Below are 20,582 nucleotides of genomic sequence, written 5' to 3'. Positions count from 1 at the left end.
ATAAGTTTCAAAATTTGCATATTACTCTTTATATTTACATATTTTTTGCAAATTAGTCTTTAAAATTTTTTAAATTTGTTTCCAAAAATTTACAAAATAATCTTTCATTTTGTTTACAATTTTAACTTTTTTCCCAAAACTTTTAAAATTTATAAAAATAATTCAATTTTAGTTTTTTTTTTTTAAATTTCAATTATCTTGTCCAAACATAATTTAAGAATTCCATGTCTCCTACTAATATTTTCTATTGTCCACTAACAAATTTACCACTAAACACTTATCTATAAAAATAATAATTTAACTACTGTTCTTCTCAATATCAATTTAAAACTTTGTTCAAGAACTTATATATACTCACTCCATCACCCAAACGTGCTACAATTCTCACCCAAAAGTGATAAAAAGTGGTTTGCCTCTGTACCCAAAAACAGGACACACAAATCTTCATGTGAAACACACATTAAAAAAGTTTCTTACAAATTGAGAAAAAATGAATCTAGAAGGGTCAGAACAAGAACCAAAATTCACACTACCAGTAGATTCAGAACACAAATCAACAGAATTCAAAATCCAGTCAATAGCAAAACCACACATGCTAGCATTCCATCTATCATGGTTCTCATTCTTTGCATGCTTTGTTTCAAGCTTTGCAGCTGCACCACTTGTCCCTATAATCCGTGAAAATCTCAACCTCACTGCAACAGACATAGGAAACGCTGGTGTTGCATCTGTTTCAGGTGCTGTTTTCGCTCGAATTGCAATGGGAACAGCTTGCGATTTATTCGGTCCTCGTCTCGCTTCCGCTTCCTTGATTCTATTAACTTCTCCGGCTGTTTACTTCACTTCCATCATCCATTCTCCCACCGGTTTCCTCCTTGTTCGTTTCTTCACAGGCTTTTCCTTAGCTACCTTTGTTTCCACTCAGTTTTGGATGAGTTCTATGTTTTCTACCAATGTTGTTGGTAGAGCAAATGGTTTTTCAGGTAACTCTTCTTTTTTTGTTTCGAAAAACTTTTGAAAATCAATTTATGCCACTGAGCCTACATCACTTAGTCCGGACTCACTGGACGGCGGCGCACGTGTATGGTGGTCAATTTTGCATGCACTCTTCCTCTTTTATAAAATTGGAGTATCTCTCGACTTCCTTATTTTTCAATTCACAGCAACACTATTTTCAACAATCTTCCATTAATATCATCGTCATTTCCAAGAGTAACTAAACCATCAAATTCATTCTTCACTTTGTAACACGCTTTCCAATATAAGTCAGAGAAGTGTTTGAAATTTTTGTAATTTCAAAAAGGTTTAATTCGGTGTTTTTTTTATTACAGGTGGTTGGGGTAACCTTGGTGGTGGAGCCACACAACTTATCATGCCGTTGGTTTTTTCATTGATTCAAGATTTTGGTTCAACAAAATTCACTGCATGGAGAATCGCTTTTTTCATACCTGCTTTTTTGCAAACAATGACAGCTTTTTTAATTTTGATATTTGGACAAGATCTGCCTGATGGTAATTTTCATGGTTTGAAGAAAAAAGGAGAGAAACCAAAAGATGAATTATCAAAAGTGGTTTATCATGGTGTGTTGAATTATAGAGGGTGGATTTTAGCTTTGACTTATGGTTATTGTTTTGGAGTGGAGTTGACTGTGGATAATATTATAGCTGAATATTTTTATGATAAATTTAATCTTAAACTTCACACTGCTGGAATTATAGCTGCTAGTTTTGGTTTGGCAAATGTATTTTCAAGACCTGGTGGAGGGATAATTTCTGATTTGATGGCAAAGAGATTTGGAATGAGGGGTAGGTTGTGGTGTTTGTGGATTTGTCAAACATTGGCTGGTATTTTTTGTGTGATTTTGGGACTTGTTGGATCTTTGAGTGTTTCTGTTGTTGTTATGATCATTTTCTCTGTTTTTGTTCAAGCTGCTTGTGGAATGACTTTTGGAATTGTTCCTTTCGTCTCAAGAAGGTATGTTTTTATCATTCTTCTCAATTTCATTTTTTTAAGTGTGTTTGATTATCGAGTCTATAAACATTTATTTGGAATTAATTCATTATGATTAAAAGAAAATTGAGTGTAAAATAATTTATGTTTGAATACATTTTTAAGATGTATATAAATTGAATAATATGGTTGAAAAAAAAAGACAATGAATTGAATAATAAATTTGAGATTAAAAACAAAAATTTTAAGCTATTAATTTTAAGTTAGAATCCATTTGAGAGAAGTAAAAATTCAATTTAACCACGTTTAAATATGTCAAAATTAATTATTTACCTACTTACTTTTAAAAACTTTTTTTATTTGAAATTAAATATGTGTTTTATGTAATTTTAATTTTGATATATGTGAGACGTTATTATAATAATTATTAAATATATTAAAATTATAAAAACTATTTCAATATATATTTTTGTTAGTCGTTTTAATTTTTAAATGTGTCTCTAATTAATCAATTTAATTCTCAAATCTATTTTTCTTTACATCGATTTAATTTATAAAATTATTAATAAAATATATATACGTGAAGTGCGTAGTTAAAATATATATATATATCTATAAAAGATATGTTGTGCAGAAAATATAGAATTTTAAAATTTCAAAGGTGTTGAATGCACATTTTTCAAGGAATAATTTTCAAAGTTAGCGGTTTCTTATTTTTTTTTTATCCAAAAAGCATTCCTTAGCAAAAAGTGTATGTGGAAACTCAAGGCATAAAGTGAATTTTAAAAAACAAATCAATTTAAAATATGAAAAGAATTCATATTTGTTCTTAGATGAACGAATTTAGAGTATCAAAGAATTAAAAAAAATAGGAAAGAGATGTGCATATCTTGCTTGCTTTGATTCTATGAACACCCAAGAGTTGGGAATATGATTTTGATATTTATTCTTTATTAAATTAGATGGTAATTTGTTTTTTGAATTATTTTTACAATATTTTCCTGGAGATACATTTATATACATATAAAAAACAGAGATCAGATGAGAATCATGAAGGGCCACAATAGTTCCATTAGTTTGGATTCATGAAATTGAAATATAATATTTAAATATACTAATCATGTGACTTATAACACATAATATATGTTAATACATTTCAAACTAACACTCAATTAATATTTAGTTTAATGAATAAAAGTCTACCACTTCATACAATGTTTTTTCTAAAACTGCAAATTCAAAGTTCCCATTATGTTCTCAATAGTCAACCTTCAAAATGAAATTAACCACACAAAAAATAAGGGAAAAAATACAACAAAATATCTACTAATTTAGTTGCTTATTTTGTTATAAATAATCATATTAGAGTATTAGTAACAAAGTCACCCTTACGAAGGGTTATCATATATGATTTGACCATATTTAGGCTAGTTAGCATGAATGTAACTCAAAAGCTCTGTTGTGACTTACAAATGATTCTAAAGCTAAGTATAGATTCCAATACAATCTCTTAGCCTAACCCAAATAAATATACTCAAAGGAATAAGTCACTAGTTAGGGAGAAATATGAAGGAGGAGGTTCATACCTTAATATTTACTTCTAACATTTTCTTTTGAGACTAATCACTACTGACCTTTGATTTCATACTATATATATAAAATCACAACTCTGTAATTGCAAGCAGTAGTATGATCACTGAATCTAAATTTGCAAACGTTTTGCTATAGTAATTTTTTTTCTTAGTTCAAATGATTTTTTTATCTATATATTGCTGGTTTCGAACCCCACGTGTACTATTAGAGGAAGATAAATATAAACTTTTTTATTAGTATTTTTTGAATCTTAAAGTCTTCCTTACATAAAACTCAATTATCATCACTTCACCCTAAATTTTTTATATAAAAAAATAGAGTTCTAATAATTTTGCATCAATATGTACACTGTTATGTTGAGAATCTAAATCCCTACAATTTGCCTATAAGAAAAATGCTATAATATGTCAATAAAGTCTTTTGCTTAGTTTCTAATAATTTTGCATGAATATGTGCATCTCCAGGTCCTTAGGGGTGATATCAGGAATGACAGGAGGAGGAGGAAATGTTGGTGCAGTTCTAACACAACTAATTTTCTTCAAAGGATCAAGATTTTCAAAAGAAAGAGGAATAACTCTAATGGGTGTCATGATCATAATATGCACCTTACCATTATGCTTAATCTATTTCCCCCAATGGGGTGGCATGTTTTTTGGTCCATCATCTAAAAATGTGACAGAAGAAGATTATTACTTGGCTGAATGGAACTCAAAGGAAAAAGAGAAAGGGTCTCATAATGGAAGCTTGAAATTTGCTGACAATAGTAGAAGTGAAAGAGGAAGAAAATTGGATATTTCAACTAGGCCTTCTGAGGATATGACACCCCCACCATCCCATGTTTGATTTCTTGTGTAAATTTGTATAAGTTTATTATAACACAATAAAGTTTTAATTATGAAGTTATTAAATGATTTAGGGCTTATTTGATGCTTCACTCTTACTTACATGTTCACATAGTTTGGTAGACTTTATAGTTTGCATATTCTTCATTCTTGAGTCTTGAGTAACATACCTCTACCCTTTCTCTCTGTAAAATATACGGTTACATTGTTACAATAATATAATTTGTATATAAATACGTCAAACTTTGACTTAATTTATTTTCTAAAATAAATTAATGGGTGAAATTGATTTTGAGGTTTTTTTTAAATAACTTTTTTTATAAAAAAATTATCAGTATTACTATATTTCAAAAAATATATACCAAACTATCTTACTTTTAAAGAAAGGAAAAAATTGTCATTTACAAAAGAGACTTCTTAAATGATATCTCCTTTTCAATAACGATTTTATGTTATTTTTTTATTTTAAATTATAGACGTTGTCTGTTGAAAAGAGACTTTATATTATCCATTTTTTTAATACATTTTTTTATGAAACATTAAACGAAAAAAATAATATAATAATATAGTTTATTAAAATTGATTTAAAAAAACAACAAAAAAGATTTTTTTAAAGATGTTGCGATAAAACTAATCTTAAAGGTGGCATCGAGTACCATATTACCATAATTTTCTCATACGTACAAATTTTTACGATGTCTTGGTACATTATGTGTTTGTTCTTCTTTATCTCCATCTTCTAGAGAATGTCGAGGGGGAAGTGATGCGGAAGAACTACTTCCACCTTAAGTCTAGTTGAATATTTGATTCAATGAAGTATATGCATTCCCAAAGTATAGAATCTAGAAGCTTTGTTGATACATGTTATTAAGTAACCGATTGTAGTTGACTCATGTGTATTATGACAAGTATCGAACATGTAATACAATAATGTCTCTTCGCTTGATGCGACGGATAGTCGATTATTGTCTTCTTTTATTGTTGCTGCTTGTCGATATTAAATTGTTACTGTGAAATGAACTCGTATGATTGATGTGGTGTGTGAGAATAAGTATGAGGAAACAGTTGAGTGTCAGACGGTGTTAGTATATAACATTGATTTTGTTGTGTTGTGTTGTGTTGGACATTGGTTCTTGGAAAAATATTTGATTTTAATCAATTTTAATGAATTATATTATTATTTTTTTGTTTAATGGTTGATAAAAAATGCAAAAATAAAAAATTTGGGTAGTATAAAGTTCCTTTTCAAAAGACAACTTCTAGAAATTTTTTTTAAAACAACATGAAATCGCTATTGGAAAATGAGATGTCATTTAGGAAGTTTCATTTGCAAATGACAACATCCCCTTTTCTTCAAAAATATGTTAGTTTGGTATATATTTTTCAAAAGTAGATATATTAGTAATTTTTTTGGTTTGAAAAATAGGTTATTTAAAAAAAAAATTGATCTCTCATAGAAAACACGAATGATAAATTAGTCATTGACAAAAAAAAAAAAAAATCCTTTTTAATAATGACAAAAATAAACTGAGACAATTTAGTCATTTTGTCAATTTTTGGGAACAATTTGGTCCTGAAATTTTAAAACAAAATCCGAAAATGTAAATTTTGAATATCGCTAATTTTTCTTTAATTTTTACTTTCTTCTTCGATCTTGAAAAGATTAAGTTTATTGAACTTTAAGGAATCAAATTGATACTTTTGTATTTTGTGAGGACTAAATTAGTATTTTTTTATTTGTTGTATGGACTAAATTGAGACTGAATATCTCCCCAATACGAAATCAAACTTCCAATTTGTAACAACAACTGCAAACCTCCAATATTCATATACTTATATCCATGGTCAAATTGTAGTAAAATTAACCACCAATATACTTCAATTGACATCTTCCATCAACAACTCTAATTAAACCTGCAAAACAATTATTAGTTGCATAAAATTTGAGGCGTGACGAAGTCACTGTTTTCAAGGATTTATCCGCCTCATCGGCAAAAATCTCCTAGGATTCAATAAATTATTCCCCAAAATTGAAGGTTACATAAACACAAGAGATTATCTCTAAGATCAAGAATATATTACCAAGAAAGAGAATTAAGAAAATGGAAGAAGTAGAAGGATTTTTCAAGTGTACTGATAAGTTAGTTTCACAAATAAATAAGGAGAAAGTAGACTGATGAGAGAAAAAGAACTAGAGAGAGTAGACTCATGAGAGAAAAAGGACTAGTGTGAGTAGTGGGTTTGGCCAAGTGGTGTAAGTGAGGTTGTACCAAGTCCACAATAAATAAGAATAAATGGATGGACCAAGTCAAATCTCACCACAAATACTATTAATTTTCTTATCAAATATTTTTCAATATTTCTCACTTAAAAATATGAAACACAATTTAATTAAACTTTTGAAATCTAATATAAAATATACAACAATCTCCAACATATTTTAGAAGTTTAAAAGAAAATACTGAAAATAAATTTCCTAGGTGAAAATCATGGAGGTTGATAGCGTTTCAGCAAGTGTACTGAATCGTTGCAAGTAATAATAAAACGGTAGTACCGAGTTTCGAACTCAAGGATTGTGTTTTACTATTGAATTATATTTAGTTACTAAAATTGAACAAAAAGATCCCAAGTTGATTGAAATAATATTTAAAATTGACAACAATAGTAAAATTGATCCTTTATATATTGAGAAAAATGTCAGGGATGAGTTTCACTTCGAATCCAACCTTAGTGTCTAATTTGATCCTAGTTATTGAATTCCTTTATTGAATTATTATCGAATTCTCTTTATTATTTTTGCCCTAATGTCTTAGTGACAGAACCTTTAATTCCAAAGTAACCCCTAATTCCTTAGTAGATTTAAGATTAGAATTAAGCATTACCGTATAGAAATTCTCTTATAAATTGTTGCTTTGCAACTAATTTAATTCGTTTCATGACCTGCACGTATGTCTAGACTACAAATTCATGAATTTCTCATCTCAAGCATTCGTAAAATTCACTTCCGTTTCAAAATACAAATCGTAGAACATTTTAATGTTGATCAAGCAATAAAAGCATTAAGCACAGAGATGAAAAAAATAATTCAATAAACTCATTCATATAACTAGAAATAAAATCATAAAAATAAGGGTTTCATTTTGTTACACTCATCCGTAACAAATAGGGTTTAGTTACTCATGACAAAGATAAAAGAGATAAAGATTAGAGAAGAATTACAAGAAGGATTCATGAATGATTCTTGATAAAACTGCTCCAATGATGTTAGAAACGGCCGTCTTTGAGTTTCTATGCTAGGGCACAAGTCTCCCAACTTCCCAAGAGTCAAAAAGATGCCTAAAATTGTGAAAAATTGCGTTTTTATGGTTGCTGATGCGTGTCGCACGCCCCATGCGCGGGAAACGCGCTTTAGGCGCGCCTGGACAGTGTTGGATGGCTGGAAACGTGCCCCAGGTGCAGAAAACGCGCTTCAGGCGCGCCTGGACAATGCTGAATGGCTGGAAATGCGCCTGAGGCGCACTCCAAGCGCTCAACATATGATGTACGACGTATATTGCATTTTTCTCCTCTTTCGAGTCTGAATTTGGTTCCGGTGTCTTCATGAAAGTTGTAGCTATGGATCTTAGCTTTCATTTGCACTTGGATTGATTCCAATTGAACATCTACAACTCCATATATGGTTGAAATACTCTACATATGCCATGTTGATTTCTCACCAAAATTCAGCACTGCACTAAAACAAAATAACAACGCAAAACTCCAAAAAATCTCTACTTAATCAAGGAAATAAGAACAGAAACATTTTATTAAATCAAAGAAATAAAATTAACAAAATATATCAAATAACTCCTTAATTTAACTAATGATTGAAGATAAATAAGACTAAAACAATGGGCAAATATGCATATAATAAAGAGTCATCAGAGGTAATGCATCAAAGTTGCGTAGCAAGATATGGAACCAGTTTTAGACCAATAAGACTTAGCACATAATGAATTAGTTTAGCTAGCTATGAAATCAAAGACACTTTATGTACATTAGAGGTCTATCAATCACAGTATATCCTCACAATGCTTGTTGTTGATGATGTTTTGCGCTAATAGGTCAAGCGCATACCTGGTATTCGTGAGTGCTCTAGAGATTTTGCTACAATATCATGGTAAGTCTTAGATTGATAAGACTTAACACGCAGTGAATTAGTTTATCAAGCTATGGAACCCAAGACACATTATGTATATTAGAGGTCTATCAATCACATCACACCCCACAATTCTTGTTGTTGACGCCATTTTGTGCTAATCGGTTGTGCGCATGCCTGATACTCCTGAGTGGTCTAGGACTCCTAAGGGTTGTGATTCTATTTGGGCCGTAGTGGACAGACTAACCAAGTTTGCTTGTTTCATTGCAATTAATATTACTTATCTTTTAAGGAAGTTTACTGAACTTTATATTAGTGAGATAATAAAGTTACATGGTGTCCAGTCTAGTATTGTTTCTGACAAAGACCCTAGATTTAACTCAAGATCTTGAAAAAGCTTGAATCAAGCTTTAGGAACCACTTAGGTTAAGTTATACTTATTGTCGCAACATAAAATTTCATATGTTTCTCAAATTTAATGGAGTCGCCACCAAAATTTATTTTAAATTAGGGAAAATATTGGGAAACCCTTAAAAATAGAAAAAAAAAATAAAAAATAAAAAGGTGGTATTTGAAACCAAATTTTGAGTTCGGAAGTCGATTATGCGTAGCGAAGTTATTAACACCCTACGACATATGTTAAAATACGGTTACCTATAATTAATTGTACAAGATTAATATTAACTTAAATATATTTATTTATTCTTATTATTAAATATGAATATCAATTGCTTAAGTTTATAAATAAATGAGTGCTTAAAACAAGAGAGAAAAAAAAACAAGATTTTTATTAATGTACTTGACAAGAGTGTGATCTTGCTCCTACGTATCACCCAATGCGATGGAGAAATCAAAGCTACATAGTTCTTGGATATAAAATGTGGATGCATTGATTTTTTTTTTTTTAAGAAAATTTGTTTTGTTATAAAAAAATGTTTTGAAGAGAAAAAAATAGAAATTTTGTTTGACTTGAAAAATTATTTTGAAATGCAAGTTTTTAGACTATCAAGTTGTACAACTCGTGTGTCAAAAACTCAGAATAAAAAGATGTCTCATCTAGTTAATCCTTTTAAAAATATTTTATATTATTTTCGATTTTTAAATTGAGTTTCAAAACCACCAACTAGTACAACTTGTATCTTAAAAGCTCAAAGATTAAAAATGATCACATCTAATTACTCAAATTTAAAAAGTTGATTTTATATTTATTTATTTATAAAAATAAGTTTTAGAATTATTAGGTTGTATAAATTGTGTTATGCTACTCATGGATTAAAAGATGTCATTTCTAGTTAACCTTTAATAATAATTTTTATTTGTTAATTTGTTTACGAGTTTTAATTTATTAATTTATCTGTGAAGATGATATTTAGAACTGCCAAGTTGTCGCAACTTGTATTCTAATAACTCAAAGATTAAAAAAATGTCACATTTAGTTAATTTTTAATGAATTATTTGTTTGTGTGTGTTTTTTTTTTTATGAAAATTGATATTTAAGTTATGAAACAAATTAACACCTAAAAAAAGTAAATAGTTTTAAATGGGCTGAGCTTACATGAACAAATTTTTTTTTTTTTGTTTAGAATCCAAGCCCAACTTAACTTAACAAAAAAAAAAGAGGTCAAAACATAAAAATGAAAACCCTAATGACTAACTAAGGGAGGTTGGGTTGGCTGATGGCAAAACAAAACGCATCAACTGTGATTGGGTTGGCTGATGGCAGAACAAAACGCATCAGCTGCGACTGGGTTGGTTGATGGCAGAACAAAACATATCAGTTGGTGCTGGAAACAAAAACGGGAAAACGAAGAAGAACACAAAAGCGACGACGACAACAAGGAGGACATCATCAAATGTTTGGATTTTTAGTCTTATTTTTTATGTTACGTTCATTAATGTTTGCTCTTACAAATACAAAATCTATAAGTTTTTTTTTTAAATAAAAGAGTGATTGTATAATGAAGATAAAGAGCAACAAATTTATGCCTATTTGTTTAGCCTATTTGTTTTTATCTGATTATGTTCATCTGTTGGATATAACTGATTTGTTGGGTTAAAGAGTATTTTTTATTTGCAGATTTGGTTAATTTTTTATATGATTCAACTACAGTTGTTTTTTAGTTTTTTTAGTTTTTTTTTTTTTCAAACTTAGAATTTTGTCTATTTGCTTTGTATCATGTGAATAATGGCTAAGGGCAAAGGAAATTGCTTTTTCATTAATTAATTTATTACATACCATTTTTGCCATATTTGGTGCAGCATCAGAAAACAAAAGCAATGCAGGCTAGCAGAAGTTGGCACCATAAGGAGAAAGTTGACTTGTTTAAGATTATAATTTGATTTGGTTTAATGTTTAAAATTGTAATTTGATTTAGCTTAATGTAATTTGATGAGACAAAATAAGCCTAATTTATTACTTTTAGCTATATTATTTTTATTTCCTTTTTTTTTTATATATATATATATATTCCTTTTTTACATATATATTTTCTTTTTTGTATTAATGATTATCAAGGCATAAATATATACATCTTTATATATATTTTAAAAGTTTTCACAAAATTTGATATATTATAATAAAATGGATATTATTACTTTTTGAATTATTTTTATAAGTTGGACAAAATTGGAGTACTGCACTTATCATCCTCAAACAGATGGTCAGATAAAGCGAATCATTTAGTCTTTACAAGACCTTTTGAGAGCTTGTGTCTTACAGCAAGGGGGTAGCTAGGATAATTTCTTACCTCTCATAGAGTTTATAACAATAGCTTCCATTCTAGCATTGGAATGACACCATTTGAAGCTCTATATTGGAGGAGGTGTAAGAGACCATTGTGTTGGTTTGAGTCTGGTGATAGTATTGTACTAGGAACTGAGATAGTCCAAAAAATATGAAGTCCCAAAGTTGGCAGAAAAGCTATCACGACAAAAGAAGAAAGGCTATTGAGTTTCAAAAATGTGATCATGTATTCTTGATAGTCACTTCTATGATTTGAGTTGGTCGAACACTAAAATCTCGTACGTTTACTCCTTGTTTTATTGGTCATTATCAAATTCTTAAAAGTGATGGTGAAGTCGCTTATCAAATTGTAACATCTCAATTTTAACATTCCGACCCTTACCGTTATCAACAATGTTTATTATTACCGTTATCAACAATAATAATAAAAATAAAATGAGAATGACCTGAACATCCTGAATATTGACTTCAAGGTGATCATCAATGAGAAAAAACAAAAGCGAGAAGAGTCCAAGTTGGTACCCGACTCGATTATCTAATTGGATGGAAACCCCGAGAGCTTTCATGCGATGTAGGTGAGAACATCGACAAGCTTATACATGATCAGGAGAATTGTATCCAGCGAGTAACGAGCCAAAGCGAATATGATTTCCTTGAATAGAGCGAGATTCCTCTGAAAGAGGTTAAGCCTTGACTCACCAACGATCTGTCGTGCACTGGTGGTAACGATACAAAGATCGGATCCAGTGGTAACGGAGTATTCAACGAATGAGTTGATCTTAACGCGAGAGATAAAGGCAGCGGTGTGCTGAAAGTCGAGCATCTCGCCGCAAAGTTTGTTGAGTTTGTTGTCAACGATGACGAGGTCGTCACTTCGAAGTGAAGATGGTATGAGCAATGATCATTCCTACATTTTCGATGCCGATGACAAAGATCTTGGTTTGGCACTTGAAGAGTGATGAAGATCTTAGTTTGGCGTCGATGACAGAGATCTTGGTTTATCGCTTGACGGTTAAAGGGTTAGTAATCACCAACTAATAGGAGTGGGCAAAGTTCAGTTATGAACTAGAACCGTTTGAAAATTGAACCGAACTGGTTTTCAGTTTGGAAAACCGAACTGAACTGGTTTTCAGTTCAAAGAACCGAACCGGTTTATAAAAGTGGTGCACCAGTTTATTATTTTGAACCGAACCGAACTGGTTTATTATTTTGGTTCGGTTTTTTTAAATAAAAAACCGGTTTGGTTCGGTTTTTTGAATTGAAAAACTGGTTCGATTCAGTTCTAGTTTTACAAAATCAGTTCGAAAACAGTTCGGTTCTTAAACCTGTTCAGTTCAAAACTAGTTCGGTTCGGTTCGGCAGTTTGGTTCAGTTTTTGGTTTTTTTGAACACCCCTAATAACTAATATACATAGAAATATCATTCTATTATTTTTCATTTTTTTATCGAATATAATTTCATTTTAAATTTTCTCAATTAAAATTTAAAACTATGCCCATTTTCTCTCAATTCTTATATGGCTAATATATTTCTCCAGTCTCTCCATTTCATTCATCAATTATTATTTTTCTCTCTTACTCTATTTCTGCTCATTTAAAATAATAATAATAATAATAAAAAAAAAAGAGATAAAAGACACAAATGAATACGTATGGGCTCCGTCATTAGCTGAAAGGAAAATCTCTAATTTATTACACTTTTGACTTCAAAACAACCCAATCAGAACACATCCTTAATTACTCTTGCACCACCCGTTGACGACCTAAGTGCAACCTACTCGCTATCTTTCCAGATGTGAGAACTAGTCTTCCTTTAAAATCAAATCAATCCCTCTCATCTCAAAACACATAAATAATAGTCTTTAAAATATCTTAAAATATTTTTTTGATTAAAATATAAATAAAAATAATATTTAAAAAATTAATTAATTTAATTAAAAATTAAAAAAGATACATCAATTTTTAAAACAATAAAATGACAAATTATACGAATTTGTAAAAATAGAAAGTCAGAAAAAAATACAATTAAAACTTAAAAAAAAATGCAAAGTTGTTGATGATGCAATATTTTGGTCAAAAGAAGCTGGTGCAATTGCTGAACCTTCTGGTAATTGAATAATCTCTTCTTCTCCCATTCCGTGCTTATCTAACAACAACAAAGATTTTCCCAACTTCTAACTTCAATGTCTCCTTCAACTTCATTCATTCTCATCTTCCTCTTCCTCTTCTATTTCACACCATCACCAACACTTTCCGATCCAAGAGCAACAAAAGCATCTTTACTCTGCACAAACAGAACCGCGACCTCAATGCCTCACCGCAAAATTTTCATATCGAATTTCCTCTCAGCAATGGACTCACTAACACCTCTAATCTCAACTCAAAGATACGGCGCCGTTTCAAAAGGAACTACTCAAAACGCCGCCGTTTACGCTTTCGCCGAGTGTTTCAAAGACCTCTCTCAATCAGATTGTAACGTATGCATCGCACAATGTAAAACTCAGATCCTAAGCTGTTTACCTTTTCAAAAAGGGACACGTGGCGGTAAATTATTTTTTGACGGTTGTTACCTACGCTACGATGACTACAATTTCTTCAACGAGAGTTTTAGTGATCAAGACACGGTTCTGTGTAGTGGAAATACCACTAGTAATGGTGATATTGTTGATGTTTATCGAGATAGTGCACTGAAATTGGTGAGAAATTTGAGTGTTTTGGCGCCAAAAAATGATGGGTTTTCGGTTGGGTTTGTTAAGAGAGAGAATGTAACGGTTTATGGTTTGGCTCAGTGTTGGAGGTTTATTAATGGAAGTAAGTGTGGTGAATGTTTGGAAGATGCGGTTAGTAGGATTGGTTCTTTGTGTGGGAAGAAAGAGGAAGCGAGGGGTTTGAATTCTGGTTGTTATTTGAGGTATTCGGGGAAAAAGTTTTATAATAATAATTCAAATGGTAGTGATGTAATTGATGGAAATCATGGTGAGTTTTGGTCTCTTGTTCTGTTTTTGTTACGGTATTGGTTTTTTGTTGCCTTTATAATGTTGAATTTTGGTCCATTGATTGTTTGGTTATATGTGAAATGTTTTGAAAATTGAAGTGTACGGTTCAATCGGTTGAAATGTGAATCAACACTGTCTTCGGTTTTTTCGTTTGAGTAGTTTAATTGCAGTTTTATCCTGATTTGAGTGGTTTTAACTAAGTAGTTGAACCTGGACCTAAGATCTTGCCAATTTAATATCTGGTTTAATTAGCATTCTGGTGAAGAAAACACCTTTTGTTTTGATGCTTTTGGGCATTTTTAGGTGGACTTTTTTGGAGCTGCAAGTGAAGCATATGTTTGCTATGGAGTTTAAATTTTACTTATCAAATTAACATTTATTACTTTTTTAATTATAAACACATGATTGAAATTGTGTTACTAACTGTATCTTAGGACACCGGAAAATGGATATAATTCTGGCTTCATCTTTTGCTGTTGTGGCACTTCTTTTGGCTGTTGCAACAGTGGTTTTCTTCACAAGGAAGAATGTAATGAGGAGAAGAAGAGGTACCAATGCTTGATGTTTAGGACTGATATATTTTTTTCATAAGTCCAAGTACTGAAAATTATTGCAATGTTGTTTTTTACATCAGAGAGAAGACAGTTTGGTACACTTTTGGACAAAGTGAACAAATCCAAGCTAAATGTTCCATACGAAATTCTTGAAAAGGCAACAGATTACTTCGATGATGCCAATAAACTTGGGCAAGGAGGATCAGGTTCAGTTTATAAAGTATATTCTGATCTCATGTCTTATTATAATTTTGGACCTTATTGTTGCTTAGTGGTTACATAGAATGTAGTACCAATACTTAAGATTGAAGACATATCAGGTGTCTAACACTTGTCAATTCCCAAAACTGACATTCAGTTACTTCTATTTTTCAAATTATTATCGGTGTTGATATGTCAATGGTGTGTCCAATATCCATGTTAAATTCAGTGCATCATAGATGCTTAAAGATTTGTCATGTCTTTCAATATAGGGAGTTATGCCAGATGGAAATATTGTGGCCGTAAAAAGGCTTAGCTTTAACTCAACACAATGGGTAGATCATTTCTTCAATGAGGTCAATTTGATCAGTGGAATTCATCACAAAAATCTCGTCAAGCTTTTGGGGTGCAGCATTACAGGACCTGAAAGCCTTCTTGTTTATGAATATGTGCCCAACCAAAGTCTCCATGATCACCTATCTGGTTTGTAACTTTATATCAGATATCACACCTTTAAAAGAGAGTTTAATGACAGTGTACAAATATCACACCATTTTTAATTAAAGTCAAACAATTTCAATGATCCAATAATTATAATTGATTGACAGTGTACAAATTATTTACACTGACGGTACATATCGTTTAAATCTGTTCAAGAAATTACCTTTAAATTTAAGTTTAGCCACTTATAGTATATCCTTTGAAATGATCCACAGTTAGAAGGATTTGTCAACCTCTTACTTGGGAACTAAGGCACAAGGTCATATTGGGAATTGCAGAAGGCATGGCTTACCTTCATGAGGAATCACATGTGAGAATCATTCATAGAGATATAAAATTAAGCAACATTCTTCTTGAGGAGGACTTCACACCCAAGATTGCTGATTTTGGACTTGCTAGATTGTTTCCAGAAAACAATTCTCACATTAGCACAGTCGTTGCCGGGACACTGTAAGTGCATCCATGATCCTATTCTGCATCTTATGTTTCAAGTCCCAACATCTATGTGTTTTGCATGAGTTTAATGTATCACATGCAGATTTTTCTTTTATAGCATAAACTCTTATTAGTATAAATGCTTATGTATAAGCGATATCTATAACAAATGATAAATAAAATCCTAAATGATGAGTTAAATATCTTGAAACATTTAATCATTGCCGCTGCAACGTGCTCCCCTAGACTCTCCAACAAGTGGTATAAGAGCCTTGATTTGGATTGGTGGGAGAGCTGGATTTGTTGGAGATTCGGGGGGAGCATTGACATCACATCTTCACCCAAAACCTTAAGACAATGGGTATATGGGTAATCGTTCTTATATATTCAACATTTCCTTCATTCCTAGTCGATGTGGAACTAATCGCTCACAATTGAATTCTAACACTTATGTTGGTAGGTACCACTCTTTGATATAGTATTATTTTTTATCTGTTCTGCAGTTTATCATGATAATTCCTTTCTCTACAATAAAAGAGAGTTTCTTTCTTTCCTTAAGCATTTTTAATCTTCTTTGTATCAATCACTATTACGATAACAGTCCAAATTTTTTGACTAACAAGCATTTATTTATCTTATGTAAAAAAATAAGATAGCATAATTCCTTATGTTGATTTCATGCTTATATAAGTTCGAGACATGGTTCATATACTATACTATCCTTGTACAATTCATCTGACATATTTTTTTATGTTCATGATTAGAGGTTATATGGCTCCTGAGTACGTAATTCGCGGGAAGTTAACCGAGAAAGCAGATGTTTATAGTTTTGGAGTTCTAGTTATTGAAATTGTATCTGGCAAAAGAAACAGTTCCTATGTTCTAAATTCATCCTCTATCCTACAAACGGTATCATACACCATGCTATTACCACTACATTACTAATTCAATCAATGCTTTTGATAACACAAATATCCTCATATTTCTAACACCCTTCATTGTTTTTTTGTTCTCTTTGGTACAAGGTTTGGAACCTTTATGGATCAAATAGGCTATCTGACATTTTTGATCCAATCCTAGAGGGTAATTTCCCTACCGAGGAAGCTTGTCAAATGCTTCAGATAGGGTTGCTTTGTGCACAAGCAACTGCAGAACTGAGACCATCAATGTCGGTAGTTGTAAAAATGATCAATAACAACCACGAAATTTCTCAGCTAACACAGCCACCTTTTATTAATTCGAGTAGTTCAGAACTCAGCAAATCCACTTTGCCGAGATATGATTTTCGTCTGCAATCCAACACTCAGTCTTCAGGGGATACTATGACTGAAAGTTTGGTTGAGCCTAGGTGAGTTGCAATGCACATTCTTTTTCATGGAACCTTTTTGTGCATACAATTCCTAAGTGTCCTTTAAAAAAAGCTATTGGCAAGTTTTCATTCTCAACAAGTATGGTTTCAATTAACAGCATGGAATTGTCCTTACTTGCATCACTGAATTGAAGTGCCACTCAAGTATGAACCATCTTCCAATGGTTAGAAGAAGACTAAAAAAGTTGAGTTTTGCTCAAAACTTGTACATTATTATAGTCAAGTTTTTCTAGAAAATTTGAGCTTCTCTCATAAGAACAGTATGTAATTTATTTCTATTTTCATATATATGTATATGTATATATCATATAGTGGCACCATACTAGGTGTTAAACTTGTAGGCTTATAAAATTTATTAACTTTTTATAGAATGCAAAATTAACTAATTCAACATTTGATTCATGATATAAAACACTATGAAAAGAGTGATTATGATAATTACCTAGTGGTGACAATAAGATAGAGAGGCGTATAGGAGAAAACCGAGAGAAAGTCTAAAAGAGATATAAAAATAGAGACAAAGAATTAAAAGAGATGTGAGTAAGGTTAGATAAGAATATGAATGGGTAATAGAAGTTAACTACAAATTCAACAATTAGAATAAAAGTTATTTTAATTCTACTCTATTACATTTTGTTATAATTACCTTTTGTGCAAGAAGTTCAATTTTGGCAGAGGGATATTTTTATCATATGCAGGCACACTTAGAAAATATAACTCATGTGTTACTAACCATTGATTAAAAATAACATTTTAGATTTTCATATAATACAACAAAATCACAGGCATTACCCTACAATTTAACAGATTCAAATATTTTGCCATATAAATCATTTGAACAAACAATTAAGTAATTAAACTTCATCCTTTCCAAACAAAACCAAGAAACTAAACAGAAAAGCAACAATATTCCATAAGCTGCTAGCGACATTTTTTACTTTTGGTAAAGTACTTCATGGATGGCCTTGTAAAAAGACCACAAATTTTCAAAAAGGTTCCAAAAAAATAAAAATACGTAATTATATAAAATTAAATCCACAACAGAAAGTGTTGGTAGTTAGAATATAGTACCTGCTTTTTCCTACTTCAATACCTTCTTTGACAATAGTAGCTCCAATAACAACAACAAGAGGAAGAATAGCACTACCAGCACTACAAGGAGCAAGTTTTGTGAAAGCCAGAACACCAGTAACCAAAAAATAGAAATGTTGTAGATCTCACACAATTATCTGCATACTCATAATAGTTCCTACTACTCCCAATTTCCTCAACACTACTATCTGTTTCATTGCATAACACCACTCTTGAATAGCCTTTACCACCAATCTGTGCATGATCTCCATCAACTGAACTTGCTTTACAACATGTGAATGAATAGATCTTGCTTAAATGTAGCTTCCTATTTCTCTCACCCCTCATTCCTTTTTTTTAATCAACTGAAATTCAAATTCAAAGTAAAAATGAAAATGAAAATAAAATAAAATACCCTTTTAGATGAAATAATTGATTTCCAATTGTCAATGGCAAACTAGAAGTAAAAATTGTAACTTTCTATAACCCCAATTTCCAAAGCAGGGTGACTGACAAAAAAGACTTAATAACAAGTTTAGAATGAAGTGCAAAAAATAGTCCCGAAAGTTATGAGATTCTTAAAAAGCTTTCAACAACTACACAATAACACAAACACCTCATAAACAAAACGTCATAAACTCCACCAATAGCACAAATACACATCAAAGAAAATAAAAATAAAATAAAAACATAAAAATAAGATGCTAAACCCTAGAAAGGTTCCAATCAGAAAAAAGCTAAAAAATCCATAATTTAATAAATAATGAATAACAAAGAAACTGAAAAATTAAATAAATAAAAAAAGTGATTAAGCGATACACACAACTCAGAACCGAATGAAGCCTGCAATCACTACTACACTGTAGTAGTGGATAACAGTTGTAAAAAAAAAAAATTCCCAGAAAAAGACACAAACATATGAACCTAAAACAAAAGAAAGTATCGGTAACAGAAAGTTCTAGAAGGAATAAAAAATCTGAAGATTTGAAAAACAGTACTGTTTCAAAAAGAGGAAGAAGATGAATTTGACTATAATTAGATCTCACATTTTAATTTCGGAGAAAGACAAGCATTTCACTTTCACAACATTGCCAATTTAAATTGAGCGAAAAAACCACTTTTTTTTTTTCATGGGAAAATAAAGAGGCAAAATGTTAACACATTATTTCCAAAAAAAGAAATAAAAACAAAGTTGTTTACTTATTCTTTTTTCTTTATTTTCGCGGGAAAAAGGTGTGAATGAAAGCTTGTTGTCAGTGGTGACTGAGAAATAGTGTCAATTTATCCTTGTATTTTATTTTCTGGTTATATTCTTTTACGGCATCTTTGATTGGGAAGTTACTTTATCATAACAATTACAATTATATAATAAAATCAACGATTTTTATTAATTATTAGTTATAAATAAAAATAATATATACTAACAATGCACTCAATTTTTATCAAAATAAATTAAAATAAAAAATTGATATTAAATTACCTTATTCCGTTAAATATTTTACTCACATTTATAAATTTTTTTAATATATTTTTCTGTTTTTTTTCTCAATATTTGTTACTGTATAATTTTAATTATTAATTTTTAATGTGTGATGATTATATTTTTATATATTTTAGGATAATTTATAATTGGTATTAGGGCTGTTCATAGTTGGTTTTTCTTAAAAATCAACCCATGTCTATCTTAAAACTAATATATGAATTTAAATTTATAACCAAATTTATTATTTGGTTTAAAATCGGTTATAAAACCAATTGTAAAATTGGTTATGGTTAAATAACTAGTTTATAATTAAAAAACGTTTTTTAAAATTTTAATTTTAAAATAATTTTTTTTTCAAAATCAGTTAAAATTTGATTATTTTTTAAAAAATCATTTATTCATAGTTTAAAAATCAGTCATTTATTCTCACAAATTTTTTGAGAAAAAATTCAATTTAAAATTTTTTTGAGAAAAAAAGTTTTTTTTTATATTTTTTTGAAAAAAATAAATAAATTTCAAATATTTTTCAAGAAATAAAATCTCAAAATTAACAGAATATTAGTAGTGAATAAAAATCAAATTCAAATATAAAATGGATTTGGATCTGGTTTTGGATTTTAGCCTCATATTTTTTGCACCGCCCTAATTGGTATATATTAATTATTAAAATATTTTGATGTTATAATAAATTAAAAAAATAAATAACA

General features: G+C 30.3%; 2 protein-coding genes and 2 long non-coding RNA genes across 4 annotated transcripts; 3 read left to right on the top strand and 1 right to left on the bottom strand.

The window, feature by feature from the left end:
- Window positions 1-362: 362 nt before the first annotated feature.
- On the top strand, window positions 363-4,470 carry LOC101506906 (high affinity nitrate transporter 2.5). The gene is made up of 3 exons (XM_004509510.4): window positions 363-983; window positions 1,332-1,974; window positions 4,008-4,470. Exons 1-3 carry the CDS (start codon window positions 491-493, stop codon window positions 4,384-4,386), a joined length of 1,515 nt encoding a protein of 504 aa, XP_004509567.1. The 5' UTR covers window positions 363-490; the 3' UTR covers window positions 4,387-4,470.
- Window positions 4,471-10,179: 5,709 nt separating this feature from the next.
- On the top strand, window positions 10,180-10,954 carry LOC140921003 (uncharacterized). Its single transcript, XR_012163842.1, has 2 exons — window positions 10,180-10,378; window positions 10,783-10,954. It is a non-coding gene; the product is annotated as an uncharacterized lncRNA (long non-coding RNA).
- Window positions 10,955-13,319: 2,365 nt separating this feature from the next.
- LOC101507235 (cysteine-rich receptor-like protein kinase 3) lies at window positions 13,320-17,707 on the top strand. Its single transcript, XM_004509511.4, has 8 exons — window positions 13,320-14,241; window positions 14,696-14,809; window positions 14,896-15,035; window positions 15,289-15,499; window positions 15,733-15,967; window positions 16,717-16,861; window positions 16,978-17,300; window positions 17,420-17,707. Exons 1-8 carry the CDS (start codon window positions 13,449-13,451, stop codon window positions 17,451-17,453), a joined length of 1,995 nt encoding a protein of 664 aa, XP_004509568.1. The 5' UTR covers window positions 13,320-13,448; the 3' UTR covers window positions 17,454-17,707.
- On the bottom strand, window positions 14,820-19,658 carry LOC140918952 (uncharacterized). Its single transcript, XR_012161445.1, has 2 exons — window positions 18,393-19,658; window positions 14,820-15,496 (listed from the first exon to the last, which is right to left on the bottom strand). It is a non-coding gene; the product is annotated as an uncharacterized lncRNA (long non-coding RNA).
- Window positions 19,659-20,582: the final 924 nt, after the last annotated feature.

The sequence above is a fragment of the Cicer arietinum genome, chromosome 7 (genome assembly GCF_000331145.2).
Source record: "Cicer arietinum cultivar CDC Frontier isolate Library 1 chromosome 7, Cicar.CDCFrontier_v2.0, whole genome shotgun sequence".
NCBI classification, from domain to species: domain Eukaryota; kingdom Viridiplantae; phylum Streptophyta; class Magnoliopsida; order Fabales; family Fabaceae; genus Cicer; species Cicer arietinum.
The sequence above is the reverse complement of the archived record's forward strand: the minus strand, read 5'-3'. Positions and strand labels throughout refer to the sequence as shown.